The following is a 15,242-nucleotide window of genomic DNA, read 5'->3' on the forward strand; positions in this document are numbered from 1 at the left end:
ATTTTCCTTTCCATTGTAGCAAGATCGTATCTATTTTTGCAAACTTTCTATAAAAATGTATTGGAGTCAGATAATTTCTTTCTTTTTTTTCCTGGGATTCAATCTTGCAACCTTTCGATTACTAGTCCAACGCTCTAACCACTAGGCTACCTGCCAATAGGCTAACTTACCTGATTGAAGTTAATAAATCCAATGTAAAACGTGATAACTATAGTATCCTTAACTAGCATTGAAAAAGTCAATCCCTTCTTCTCTAATTAAATAGCTCCGTAATTTCTGAATTATGGTTGTGACATCATCAGTAGGCTACAGTAACCTATGCTTCAGAGGGGAGGGGAGGGGCAGGTAGCCTACGCACACCCACTGGCAAAGATTTCCAGCTGGAAGGCAGATGCAGTAATATGTTTCTTAGTGACGGAGTTGGGGCTTTGCATAGGCGCTTTGTTACGATTTCTGTGGGACTGGAAAAAAAGGCCCGAAATGTAAAGGAATGTTATTAACCGGTTCCCATGCTTTTAGTATAACGGTTCTGTTCCGGAACAGTATAGATCACTTTTGTTTTCGGTTCGGGTTCTGTTCCTCAATTTTTTCGCTGAAACAGTTCCAACCCTTGATTGTAATACAATTGTTGTTGTGTGTGTCTACATTCAACTGGTAAAAGTTGACTATGATATGATTAAGAGAAGAAAAAAAACCTATTAGGGTTTGGTTCCTAGCCTTAACAGGCTTGCGAACCCGTTCTAGGCCTATGATATCTTAACAACTCTCCACCTTTATGACGCTATGACGACTATTTTGGTATTTTTACCATCCAGATATTTTTTTGCAGAATGAAAAATCCCTGCTGATCTATACAATGTTTGAAAAATTGAAAAATGTATGTTACAGTAACTTTATCTGGGATAAAAAAAATCTGAAAATGTTCTCTTTAGAAGGTTATGTCAAATGAAGCTGACTCCAGTCATAACACTGTATTACAGTATCATTTATTTGTCTCACAGCTTCCTGAGGGATCTCATAAAACATACAGTTAAGTTGTGACCCATTTAAATACAACAGGGTATTTAAAAGAATGCATCTTATTAGGGTACCTGTCTCAAGGTTTGAAATCAGGAACAGTTGATGAGCTGCTCCCATAACTGTACTGTACATTTATAATGTCTGAGGGCACTCCACCCCCATCCAAACCCACCTCGTTAGTTTTTAGGGCAGAGCAAGGCAGATGGAGAGGAGAACAACAAGCATCAGTAGCTGACCTGGATCCCTTTAGGATTGCGGGGGATGTTTTTATTAGGAGGAACAGGGCTCCCCATAGCTGATGCAAATCGGGTCTTTTTGATAAATTATGGCCTGCTTCATCTGCATTATCAGCCCCTTCTCATGCACAGCGATAGCCCTTGACCTCTTATTGAGAGTGTGCGTGCCAGAGTCTGGCACAGGCCTTGTTTGATATATTTATCCTTCATAAAGGCTCATCAACAACCGTTTGCTCCTCCCACACCGGCATGTTTCAGACTGACATGGCCAGCCTACCCACTGGGCAAAAAATGGTTGAATCAACATTGTTTCCATATTATTTCAACCAAAATATTCAATGTGATGATGTTGAATCAATGTGGAAAACTGATTGGATGTGAAAAAAGTGATTAACATAAGGGAATTTCATATATTTTTCACCAAACGTTACATTTGTTGGTTGATTTCACGTTGAATTATCATTAGATGACAACCAAATGTAAATCAAAACTAGATGTTGAACAAGTCTGTGCCCAGTATGTAGCTTTCGGAGCAAAAATAAATATCTCTATTTAACATGCCACAAATGTCACCTGTGCTCAGAGGGGTATTTCTTATTCAATTTCTTATCTTTATAATTAATTGCATTGTCATTTTCCTTTGTGTACCCCTAGAGGTGTGTAGTGAAAGCTCCCAAAATCTATTACCGTTTTGTTTATTCCAGGTCCCAAATTAGTAAATAGGCTACATTTGATCCAATACCTTGATACATTCTGAACATTGTCCCCTTCTTGTTTTGTTTTGCAGCCAAAGCAGATTGGAGATGATTTCTGTGGGCTGGTGTTGAACCAGCCTTTGGGGGGTCTACGGGTGATAGAGGGGACCCCTCTGTATGACGACCGCGTAGATGGCATGGGAGCAGTAGCAGCCTACACCTATGGAGACCACTCAGTGGTGTTTGTGGGAACCCGCAGCGGACACCTCAAAAAGGTAAAGAGAGAAATTCTGATTCTTTCTGTTCAGTTGGGCCAATCAATTATTCCCCCGGTAGCTGTGTTAGAATTCTTTACATAAATGCTTAAAAGGTGAAGGCCTGGGGAAGCTCTGGTGTTGGAGGCAGAGATGGGATTTCACCAAACACCAACCGTTTTTTCTGATTTATTTTTGAATGTGATTAAATATTTGTAGTACATTGGTATTTTTTAGGGGTATTTGATTAGGATCTCCATTAGCTGTTGTGAAAGCAGCAGCTACTCTTCCTGGGGTCCACACAAAACATGAAATATGACATAATACAGAACATTAATAGACAAGAACAGCTTAAGGACATGTAAAACACAGAGAGAGAAAAAACGCAGAGAGGCCTACTATTCTAGGCCTACATTTATCCTGACCATTTATCAGGAACATTTTCATATGTTAGATTTACATTCTGTAGCATCTGTCAGTACATACACACAAAATATCTAGTGAGGCGTTGTGCTGCGAGGTGTTGCTTTATCTGTTTTTTAAAGCCAGGTTGCTGTTCACTTGAACAATAGGAGATGGAAGGGAGTTCAATGCAATCATGGCTCTATAATACTGTACGTTTCCTTGAACTGGTTCTGGATTTGCAGACTGTGAAAAGACCCCTGGTGGCATCTCTGGTTGGATAAGTGTGTGTGTCAGTGTTGTGTGCAAGTTGACTATGCAAACAATTTGGAATTTTCAACACATGAATGTTTCTTATAAAAACAACAGCGATGCAGTCAGTCTATCCCCAAGAGAGACTGACATACATAGTATTGATATTAGCCCTCTGATTACAGCTGGTGTTTTTCTATGTCCTTCTTTGCAGCACCTGACCATATGCCTGGGCAATAATCAAGATAAGATAAAACTAGAGCCTGTAGGACTTGCTTTGTGGAGTGTGGTGTCAAAAAAGCAGAGCATCTCTTTATCAAGGACAGACCTCTCCCCATTTTACATTCATTAAATCAATATGATTTGACCATGACAGTTTACAATCCAAGGGAACACCAAGTAATTTAGTCTCCTCTACTTGCTCAACACCCAGGTTATTCATTATAAGATTCAGCTGAGGTCTAGAACTTAGGAAATTATTTGTACCAAGTAGAATTATTTTAGATTTAGAGATGATCAGGACTAGTTTATTACTGGCCACCCATTCTAAATCTGACTGCAACTCTTTGTTTATGGTTGCAGTGATTTCACCAGCTGTGGTTGCTGACATGTATAATGTTGAATCGAGGACCAAGAGAGCTCCCCTGCAGTACACCACACTTTACATGTTTAACATTAGAGAAGTGTCCATTAAAGAAAACCTTCTCTGTTCTGTTAGATAGCTCTTGAATACACTATATGGCAGAGGTAACACATAAGCCATAACACATATGTTTTTCAATAACAGCTTATCACATCAAAGGCTGCACTGAAATCTAACAATACAGCTCCCACAATCATCAGTCATCTTTTTGTTATTGATTTCTTTCAACCAATGATCATTAGTTTGTGTCAGTGCAGTACATGTTGATTGCCTTTCTCTATAAGCATGCTGATCGTCTGTTGTCAATTTATTTACAGAGAAATAGCATTGTATCTGGTCAAACACAATTTTTTTGCTAAGAGTCAATAAGCTGAATTGTCGGTTGTTAGAACCAGTAAAGGGCGCTTTACCATTCTTGGTAGTGGAATTACTTTGGCTTCCTTCCAGGTCTGAGGACAATTTTTTTTCTCCAGACTCAGATTCAAGATATGACATATAGGAGTGGCAATATAGTCCACTACATGCTCAGTAGCTTTCCATCTAATTTGTCAATACCAGGTGGTTTGTCATTATTGATGGACAAGAATTTCTTTTCCACCTCACCCACACTAACTTTACAAAATTAAAAATTACAATGCTTTCCCTTCATTATTAGGTATTTTATGAATATGATGGTTCACAGTTTGTTGTTTTTATTTTTATTTCACCTTTATTTGCTTGATGTAGAATGCTTGTTCTGTCAAAAACAGGACTGACTATTCCATGACTTTGCTAGTGGAAGCCATGGAGGTCTTTTGTCAGTTGAGTCTATAAAAGCTTTATGAAAATCAATGATGTTTCTCTAGTTTGGGACTTTGTGTTGTATAGATATGGCCTTTCTGACTTGAGTTGGCGGTAGTATATGCCCAGCCTCCTTCTTCTTCTGCACGGATTTATTTTGTGTTGACACAAGTTATCATTGCTGATCTGTCATTTAAAATAGATGAACATCATCAGCAGTGAGACCCACTGGGTTTAAATGCTGGGTAGTTTATATTCAACGCCACGTCAAAAAGTATACATTTATTTGAGGAAATCTCTGCCCCAGTTGCACTTCACTTCTGAAAAAGAAAAACCTTAGTGGGTCTTGACTAATGACATAAACTCTATAGATGGATAATTATTATTAGTCTATTGAATTCATTGTAGTTCTATGTGTTATGCATTATAGCCTTATTGATTGATATACACGTATGTATGGCAATTTTTGATCACATCCCCTCATGTGGATCTGTGGTTTGTAATCAGTATGTGAACCTCAGACTGGCAGGGAAACGGAGTGGTAGAAGAGTACATGGTGATTAGAGGTCGACCGATTAATTGGAATGGCCGATTAATTGGGGCCAATTTCAAGTTTTCATAACAATCGGAAATCGGTATTTTTGGGTGCCGATTTGCCGATTTTTGTAAATATTTTTATTATTAATAATTTTATACCTTTATTTAACTAGGCAAGTCAATTAAGAACGCATTCTTATTTTCAATGACGGCCTAGGAACGGTGGGTTAACTGCCTTGTTCAGGGGCAGAACGACAGATTTTCACCTTGTCAGCTTGGGGGAACCACTCTTGCAACATTACACTGAACTAGTCCAACGCAATGACGACCTGCCTCTCTCTCGTTGCACTCCACAAGGAGACTGCCTGTTACGCGAATGCAGTAAGCCAAGGTAAGTTGCTAGCTGGCATTAAACTTATCTTATAAAAAACAATCAATCATAATCACTAGTTAACTACACATGGTTGATGATATTACTAGATATTATGTAGCGTGTCCTGCATTGCATATAATCTGACTGAGCATACAAGTATCTAAGTATCTGACTGAGCGTTGGTAGGCAGAAGCAGGCACGTAAACATTCATTCAAACAGCACTTTGGTGCGTTTTGCCAGCAGCTCTTCATTGTGCTTCAAGCATTGCGCTGTTTATGACTTCAAGCCTATCAACTCCCGAGATGAGGCTGGTGTAACCGAAGTGAAATGGCTAGCTAGTTAGCACGCGCTAATAGCGTTTCAAACGTCACTTGCTCTGAGCCTTCTAGTAGTTGTTCCCCTTGCTCTGCATGGGTAACGCTGCTTCGATGATGGCTGTTGTTGTGTTGCTGGTTCGAGACAAGGGAGGAGCGAGGAGAGGGACGGAAGCTATACTGTTACACTGGCAATACTAAAGTGCATATAAGAACATCCAATAGTCAAAGGTATATGAAATACAAATGGTATAGAGAGAAATAATCCTATAATTCCTATAATAACTACAACCTAAAACTTCTTACCTGGGAATATTGAAGACTCATGTTAAAAGGAACCACCAGCTTTCATATGTTCTCATGTTGTGAGCAAGGAACTGAAACGTTAGCTTTCTTACATAGCACATATTGCATTTTTACTTTCTTCTCCAACACTTTGTTTTTGCATTATTTAAACCAAATTGAACATGTTTCATTATTTATTTGAGGCTAAATTGATTCTATTGATGTATTATATTAAGTTAAAATAAGTGTTCATTCAATATTGTTGTAATTGTCATTATTACAAATAAATAAAAATAATCGTCCGATTAATCGGTATCGGCTTTTTTTGGTCCTCCAATAATCGGTATCGGTATCGGCGTTGAAAAAATCCTAATCATTCAACCTCTATTATAATCACTAACCAGTGACGTCTAGGATTAATTTAAAAAATGGATTTTGTGCTTTCATAACTGTCTAACTGTAAAAATACTTATTGAAATACCATCTAGAATAGTGGTCACCAACCTTTTCTGAGTCAAGATCACTTTTGATGTCAAAAGGCAAACCGAGATCTACAGCTCAGTTTTATTTTAAAACAATACTTAAAAAATGTAACATTAACCTAATAAAACAGTTCTGTAGGAATGAGGGAATTACATCAGAATGTTGGCTATATGCATGGCCTGCCAATATTGTTCTTCTCAGTCTATATTATATTCCAAAACTTGAGCTTTGATAACAAAAGAGATCAGTTGGTGTAGCACTTACAAGGTACAGCTGATTTGATAATAATTTGCTTTTTTATTTTACTGAACTGACAATACCTGCATCTGATGGTCATGGTGCTTTCAAGACAAATGAGGTCAAGTCATGACATCAGTGAACTTCAGGTCGGAGCTCTAGAAAGATGCCTGAGTTTTCAAGTTGGATGACTGTTCAAAACGATCTCGTTTTTAATGTTGTTCACTGACGCCATGACTTGACCTTTTTTCCCCCCAGTTGTCATGAACGCACTGATGTCTGAGATTTCCGAGTTCCGAGTTCCCAGTTGTTTTAAACATAGCATTAGTCTCAGCAGATTGAGGGAGAGAGCAGCAGAGGGTCCACCTCTCACGGTCCATGCTCTCTCCTTCCTTTCCTTCTGGTAAAACTGACCAGAGAGATGGGACACCATCTTCCACCTGATGGCGAAACTTGAGTTGCACCACATCTGCCTCAAGCACAAATTCATGTTGCTCCTATAACCAGAGAAAGTGAAATACTCCTCGATATTAAAATAGACACGATGAGCTGCAAATTAAATGGTTCAAAATGGTAACATTTTGCCTACCCTGGTGCGTAGGGCTTCTGAATCAAGTGTACCTACCACTAACAGCACAACATCAAAAAAAGGAGTGCAAGCCTTTAGTCTTCATAGTTGGCTTTTGTACAGAAATGATCCATCGTCCTGATGGTGACCACTGATTTTGAATTCATTTTGGACTTAATGACATAATGATGCCTCCACTAAATGTGACGATGACTGGGAGAGGGATACCTACTGTATGATGCTATTTCAGTCACCCTACGTTGTTTTTGTGGACAGGAGAATGTAGTTTTGCACCCTACCAGAGAGAATCATGGTCTACCCCCACAATGTTACGTTAAAATAAAAAACACCCCATGACTCACTCTGCCCTCTGTACCCACTGCCTAGAACAATAACAGTATTCCAAATGGTGCTTCTGAGAAATGATCCTCTTACTTTCCTGCCCAGCCAACTCCAATATCTCTCATCCCTCCTCTAGTTTTCCTTTGGGTTAAAACTATCCTTCTATCTTTGAGCATCAATTCATTTAGTCTGTGCTCTGCATTTGACATAATAGCTTGAGATTGGATGAGAAGAAATCTTTATAGTTCAAACGTAAGATCACGTTTTTATTGGAATCAATAATCATTCTATTATAAATGCCACAGTCCCTCGTCCTTGTTGTGTATGTTAAATGGGAGGTCTGTTGTGTTTATTTTTACAGGATTTACTTGCAGTTGACAGTGAGCATCTAATGTTAGACGAGATGTTGGGCAGGATGTAGAGGCTGACTTTGCTACTTTTCACTCGACACAGTAATTATAATGCTTCATACAGAAAATTAATTACACCCCAGTTCTGTATTCTTGCCATCCTATTCCCAGATGAGAAATTAAACTGTGCTCACATACACACTGAAAAGCACGGGTTTAGTTAGAATCTCTTCTCCTTGGAGAGTAGTCTCGTGTTTTGTTTTCTATTTCAGTTATTTATGAGGTCTCCTGTTGATGCATGTTTCAATATATTCCCTACCTCCATCTGCTTGCTTGTTGCTAAAATGACTGGGTCACAAGGCTATGCCTACAAACAGAGTTTGCAGTATTTAGCCCATACTGATGACAGTGTCTGTCAAGAGGATTCTGTACCTAATATGTTTATCTGCTTAATAATAATAAAGCGAGACATTTATGATCATCTCTCTGCACATTTTCCCATTTCAAGTTTTTAAAGATGCTGCTTTTTTGCCAGTTTAATACACTTGTCTTAAATGCAGATAGATCATCGTCATGAATGAATTAGGTGTATTAAAAAACTGTAACTCCATTATTAGCAAACACACAATTTTAGTGGGTTGAGGTTTGAATTTGTGAGTGAATCATGTTTTAGGGGCGCATGACAATGTATTATTGCGAAAGAAAAAGCAGGAGACTGCAGAGGCCAAGCCCGGGCAGGGAAGTAACATTTTCACACAATCTAAAAGGGCTTATTCCCACCAGCCACTGGCTGCTTTGGTGTTAAGCTCACTGTATTTTCCTCAAAGAAACCAAATAGATAGGTTGCATCACAGTTCTAGTTAAAGGGCAAATCTGCCACTTTTCAACCTCATATTCATTATCTCCAGCACCATACCAGTGTCTACAAATTTGAAAATGGGGCATTTCTATGATCTGTGGTTAAAAAGAGAAGAAGAAAGTTCCTAAAAAATGCTTCTCTGTGACATCACAGGGTAGGATTAAAAAGTTTCCAAACCTGCAAATAGTTTCTAGCCAGAGGGGAGGGTATTATCTTGCTCCACAATACACTGTAAATCTCATAGTGTTTTAAAATCACTGTTTTTAAGTTCCTTGTTCATGGGGGAGCAAGAAACGTAACTTTTTAATTATATAATTATATAATTTTTCTTCTACAAAATATAGAAATGCTCAATTTTCACATATGTAGACACTGGTATTGTGCTGGAGATGATGATGAAAATGATGTTGAAAAAAGGCAGAGAATCTGGTGTTTCTATGTTAAACAGTTTTGTTGTATTTCAGTCTTCTGTGATGAATATAAAGTGTAACATTGGGATGCAAACTCAAAATAATAATGCATTTCAACTCTATATCGGACATGTCACAGGTGTCTTCTTTTTTAAAGCCCATAACCATGTGTGTGAGGTGTACTTTTGTTTCACAGTAGATTTGTTTAAGACTACCAAGAAACACTCTGTGTGACCCTGATTTAGCCCACTGCAGTAAAAGGTTAGCAGAACGTGGATATTGCACGTTTCATCCTGTGGATGTTATGTTTTTTTTATGCCAGTGAAATGCTGCTTTGAGAGATAGCTTGTTGTATGTCAGTGTGAAGTGTTAGACTACCTGCCATAACCGGGAGCTAGAGAATGAAGGAGTAGGCTGTATAATTGCACCATATTTCCTCTCAGAATGGCTTGTTTGTTTTGGCAAAAGAATAGAGAACACAAGCTGCTTTCTGGAGCCATGTGGAAATCACCCATGAGCCCCAGTACTTCCTGTTTCCGGCTGCCTACCAATGGCTTTCACTGGGCTAAAATGACATCTGTAGGAATGAGGAACCAACATTAGATCTACGGTAACTGAGAATAGGCTATTATGAAAATATGAAATATTTTAAGCACTGCTTTTAACATATTTGTATTGATTTGTAAGATGATACTTTCAGGCAAGAATTACTGTAAAGTTATAATTATGAATGAATGATGATTGCATCTGATTGATTTGATTTTGCACCTGTACTCTTGTGTAGGTAATGAACAGCTGTGTATTTGTTTGGGATTCTGCTAATTCTATTACACACTATTGGATACTTACACTGTGACACTGAGCAAGATGCATTCAGCTGAAACAACTGTAATGTAATCAACAGTTTGAAAAAAGTATTGAAATGTAGACAATAGAGTATCATTAATGCAGCAGTGGTTGGTTGCATCATTTCCTCTCTTTCATTTTGTCCAAGTACACCTCATATTCCCATCACCACTGTGGAGGAGACTGAGAAATATATTACTGCTGAAATAGAAAAAGGCCTTTCTGGATTACATAGTCTGTGAGTAAGCAACAGGCTGTGTATGAGACCAAGGTTCTCAAGTATATTTTATTGCTTCTGTTGGTGTGGTGCCACTGCTGGTGTGTGTGTGTGTGTGTGTGTGTGTGTGTGCGAGCGCATGCGAACGAGTGTGTGTGTGAATAAACTGGCCTATTTTTCCGAATGCTAGTCGTCTTGTCTCGTCTTCTGTAGGGAATTAATGCGACAAGAATCAAGTTTCTTCAACAGTTTTCAATATTGAATACGTTGTTTTAATATTAGATGCCAAGCAATGGTTTGTTTTGATGTTGGCTTTTTATGATACTGGAAATATTGAATAGCTGGGACTCAATAAGAAATACTGCCATAAGCGAAGACATTTACTACAGTATATTATAGAGCTTCAACATTTTACAGCACTGGCAATCCATAGGATGTTCAAGCAGAGCCCACCATCCTAAAGATGACTTATAACAGTTTATATCTACAGCAGTAGACAAGTAAAGCAGGTCAGGTGTTAATCTAAATGACATGGTCTGCATCCCAATGTCTCCTGTTCCATTCTCCCTGCATCTGGCGTCAGCCTCAAATTGGTATGGGAGCTAATTCTTCAGTATAAATCAGTGTTGGGTGAATGGTCTGTGGAGCAGGCCAGGGCCTAGATTTACGAGCCTTCCCGGCCCACGACAGGTTTGATCATGGGGAAATCTGTTTGCTGTAAATCCCCCGGTCCAGAACAAGGCTGAGTGATGTTGTGTCTGGAGAGCAGGGTCCATTGTTCTCCATGTGTTGTTTTAAGGGGAGTGTTGCTGAAGTGTCCACTCTGTATCACATGAATGGGAGTGTTCTCAAGCGTTTTTCCTACCACATCTCTGTCATGTCGTTCTTGTGTGGAAAGGCGTTGTTTTCTACCAAGCTGTACATTTTCACTTTTGATGCTTTTCATTCTGTTTGGAAAATGTTCTTATGGTTAAGAAATATTTCCTGCGCTTGTGCTGCTGTTCATTGACCATGTCAAGGTTGTCGAGCCATTCAAGCATTGTCTCACAAACATATGGTTGGTGAGTCATTGACATAGCTAAGCACTCAGCCTTTCCAAGGGACAGGTTTTAAGGCTCGCACACATCGCACCGAATATGGATCTAGTGTATGTCTGCCGATCGTTCAGAGTGCTGTGTTTTAGGGACCACCCACTATAGACGTCTAACTGCCGACATTTCACCCGATTCTACTTGTAAAATCGTTGCGCACTCGGTTTGCAAATTCCGTTCAGAGTTGCTAAGTACTCTATTGGTTTGTCTGAGCCCTTAGATCCTCAGAATCTATTCATGAACTAGAGATTCATCAGATCCTCAGAATCTATTCATGAACTAGAGATTCATCAGATCCTCAGAATCTATTCATGAACTAGAGATTCATCAGATCCTCAGAATCTATTCATGAACTAGAGATTCATCAGATCCTCAGCCTTTTTGTAGATGCCTCAGTCCCAGCGTCCATGTCTATACTACATACCTTCATTGTAAACAAGCTCTCTGTTGCCCAAGTGGACTGATTACTCAACACCCGAGTAGCAGACTAGTAGTAGACCACCACACAGCTGTTCCTATCTGCTTTGCCATGTCCAGAGTGAGCTGTTGTTCTGTTTGACGGGAGCACGGGGATAGGGAGAACCAGAGAGGGATGTCGCTGCTATGGTGGTGAGAATGGGGAGGGGAGAGCTGTTAAACAGTAGAGAGTTTTAGACATGGTGGGGGAAATAGCTTCCAGATGTGTATCCCATTCTCTCTACTGATCTTTCCTTCCGTCTTAAATGTGTGCCGACAACTTGTTGTGATGAAGCGATGTTGCTGATGGAAGAACAAAGGGGGTGTCACAAAGTGGCCATTTTTTACGCCATACTTGGAATATGGGAATGTATGTTATGACAAGAATCCATGTACTGTAATTGGAACATAAAAGGGTTACAGAGTTGAGGACCCCGCCCCCCCCCAAAAAGAAATATATAAAAAAATAAGAATGTCATTCGTTCACTGCCATGACATTGCTCACTACTGTGTGCAGGCTCCTACTACTGCTACTGTATGTGTTTATGGTTGTTGTTTTTATGTGCTTGTCAAGAATAATTGTTTTACCCGTCTGACCTATCTGACACAGGTACAGTAAGTGCTTGTGTGTTGTGTTTTGGGATTACGCCCCTTTGGGCAGGCAGCCCGACTCTGTCCCTCTTGGATAAGCCCTCGTCTGGGCATTTTCTTTTTATAATTTAATGGCTTACCACTCATAACTTAATTTAAGGTCAGTGCTGCCACCGTCGTAAATGCAGGGTGTTTAGCACTTAAGCACCTGTGTCTGGCTGTCTGCTATAAAGGCCCAGTGCTCCTGCCTCCCTCCTCGTGATTCAGTAGCTGGCCTCTGTAGCAAGGAAACATTTCACTTCATCTTTACTACTGTGCAGGCTACTCCGTCGGGAACCAGAACAGTTTCAGAAATTTCGATAAGAAAATGATGTGTCATTTTTCAGTTGGTCAAAATGCGACGTAGCTGCAAAGCCTGGCTTTGCCTGCCTGGCACATTTGATCATTCCGCTGCTGTCCTGCTGTCTCTCGTTCTCTGACTGCAGGCTCTAGCATCAGGCTGGAACTAACCTTGGGAGTCTGCTGGGGAAATGATCCAGCAGGTTTATCATTCTTCTTCCTCTATGGCCCCACATCAACTCCCTGCTGTTTCTGGACTCCCAAAGAACGATGAAAGGTCATGAGTGAAGATGTATTATGTTGACAAAGGAGAAGGCATGCTGTTATTGCATGCATATTTTTTTAGAGGCCCAGACTCTCCTCCTATCAGACTGTTTTAATATGTTCATACTTTTGTAGATTCACTGTAGTTATGTACAGTGTTTGAGATGGACAGCATTATTCATTTGTCATTAACTATTAACAACTCTCCACTACCCACGTTGCTGTTTTCCTGTAAACAAGAATGGCGCCGGTTAAGTCGCAGCATGTGTGTGAAATTTCTTGGCAAACGAGAGTCCTGAGTTAAGAGCTTAGCACTTAAATGAAGGTACCTTCAATGAACACTCTGTTTTTATTTTTTGTTTTTATTGAGGGGTCTCTTGAAATTTCCCTGGAAATGTTACCCTCCTCACATGGGACGATTAGAGATGAGTTATTTAATAAAGAGGCCAACAAAGAAGAGCTGTGTCTGTGACCTGCATGATACTACTACACATAACAAACCGGTTTTCCCCCTGACCAACACTGACCCTATTCACTCTCACCAGTCCTCAATACAGACCCTATTGTGGATCGTGACAGGGTAGCTCAAACCTTCACATACAGCTCTGGAAAAAATGAAGAGACCACTGCAAAATGATCAGTTTCTCTGGTTTTACCATTTTATAGTTATGTGATTGGGTAAAATTATAATTTTTTGTTTTATTCAATGAACTACTGACAACATTTCTCTCAAATTCCATTGGGTGCGAGACACTGGGGCTGCTTTAGCAAGGCTGGAATTGGGCAGATTTGGGCAGAATTTACAGTGTGGTACAGAATGACATGGGCCTGATTCTTGGCCAAGTTACATCTCTGCTACTGTTGTGGAATGTCTTATTGGTCAGCCATTCCTTTTTGTGACAAGTGTGTCCAGACAGACTGTCTCATAAGAAAACATCATTGGACATGGCTTCTACCAAGGACAGAATACAGAAAGAGGAGGAATCGTACATTATTAAACAAGCTATCTGTTACATAGTTGGGCCAAAGAGGTAACTCTCCCTTTATCAAATCAAATCAAATGTTATTAGTCGCATACACATATTTAGCAGATGCTATTGCGGGTGTAGCGAAATGCTTGTGTTCCTAGCTCCAACAGTGCAGTATCTAACCTATTTTAATTTAATTAGGCCTAGCTCCATATTTCAAGAGAGTGACCCAAGCCTATGGTTAGTCGTGGGTTTATAAAATGGGCCCACCACCACATTTTGGCAAGCAACTATCACTGGACTATATATGTTTTGTTTCATGTAATTTCCGTCTTTTTTGCTTTTCTAGATTCTCCGTAAAGTAAGGAAACATAATATTTTGAGACTGACATGGTTTGTCCAAGGTAATTAGTGTTGGTTAACTTCTGGGATCCTGTTGGAGGCAACGAGCTAACTGGAAGAGACAGATGGGGAAAAGCCTCGTCACAAGACACTGGCCCATTTCAACAACAGCCACCTTCAATCCTGCTCTAAATGACCAAGCAGACAGTTCAATTTAAAGCTTATTTGAGCCTGTACACATTGGAGTTAAGTGTCTGTAACACCCCAAACACGTTTGAAGGGATGAATATGTAAGCAATCCCAGATTGTAGATAACAAATGTTTACATGAATGGATTTATACAGATCCTCCAATTGAATTGAACAGTAGTCTATCCATTCCAGCTTGTGTCTTCTCACCCATCCTCCCCTTCCTTTCCCCTGCAGGACAAACACAAAACCTATAATGTGTTCTCTTCACGTACTGCTTGGCTGGCTGGTTGACTGGCCTCTCCTTATCTCATGGGAGGCGTGTTCTCCATTTCTCCCTCCATTTTGTTGTTGAGTCAGAATCCTGTTTTAGGTCAGTGTGTGGTGTGTCAGCCGTTTCAGATGTCTGATGTCATTGCTAGTGGATTGTAGGATATGTTTCCGGGGACCTCAGAGGGCAAGAGGTGAAAGTGGATTTTGCTCAGCGACTTTCTAAGCCCGGCACCTGGAACTAGGTCATTTTCCCAGAAAAAAAATAAACGAATTGAAGAATGAGGGAGGGAAAGGGAGGGGAGAGGGGTATTTCGCTAGAACACTGATTTGAGCAGTGAAGCGAATGCCACAAAAAGGGTGTGGGGGTGTATTGGAAAAGGGGGTGGGGGTGTATTGGGAACCAGAAATTGCATTTAGATATTGTTTATTGACTCATATTTATGGGTCTAAACATGGACATGACGACTAGGCCTACATAGGGTCATGTTTGGTGTATTAAACAATAAATGGGCTAATGATTCTTTCTGCAATCACATCTACCTATTGATATTCTATTTAAAAGTGTCAGCTCGAACACCTTTTGTTTGTGTTGCTTTCAGAATCCCTGGTTCTCTGAGGAAAAGGAC

The 15,242-nt window shown here is 39.9% G+C and overlaps 1 protein-coding gene across 1 annotated transcript in view; it reads left to right on the plus strand.

The window, feature by feature from the left end:
• Positions 1-15,242, plus strand: part of LOC109907012 (plexin A3) — a 125,147-nt gene that overhangs the window by 15,192 nt on the left and 94,713 nt on the right. Inside the window, exon 3 of the mRNA XM_020504815.2 lies at positions 2,044-2,226. Within this exon, the coding sequence (XP_020360404.2) occupies positions 2,044-2,226 (183 nt within the window). The remainder of the gene's footprint in view (positions 1-2,043; positions 2,227-15,242) is intronic.

This window comes from Oncorhynchus kisutch, linkage group LG17 (genome assembly GCF_002021735.2).
Source record: "Oncorhynchus kisutch isolate 150728-3 linkage group LG17, Okis_V2, whole genome shotgun sequence".
Classification (NCBI taxonomy): domain Eukaryota; kingdom Metazoa; phylum Chordata; class Actinopteri; order Salmoniformes; family Salmonidae; genus Oncorhynchus; species Oncorhynchus kisutch.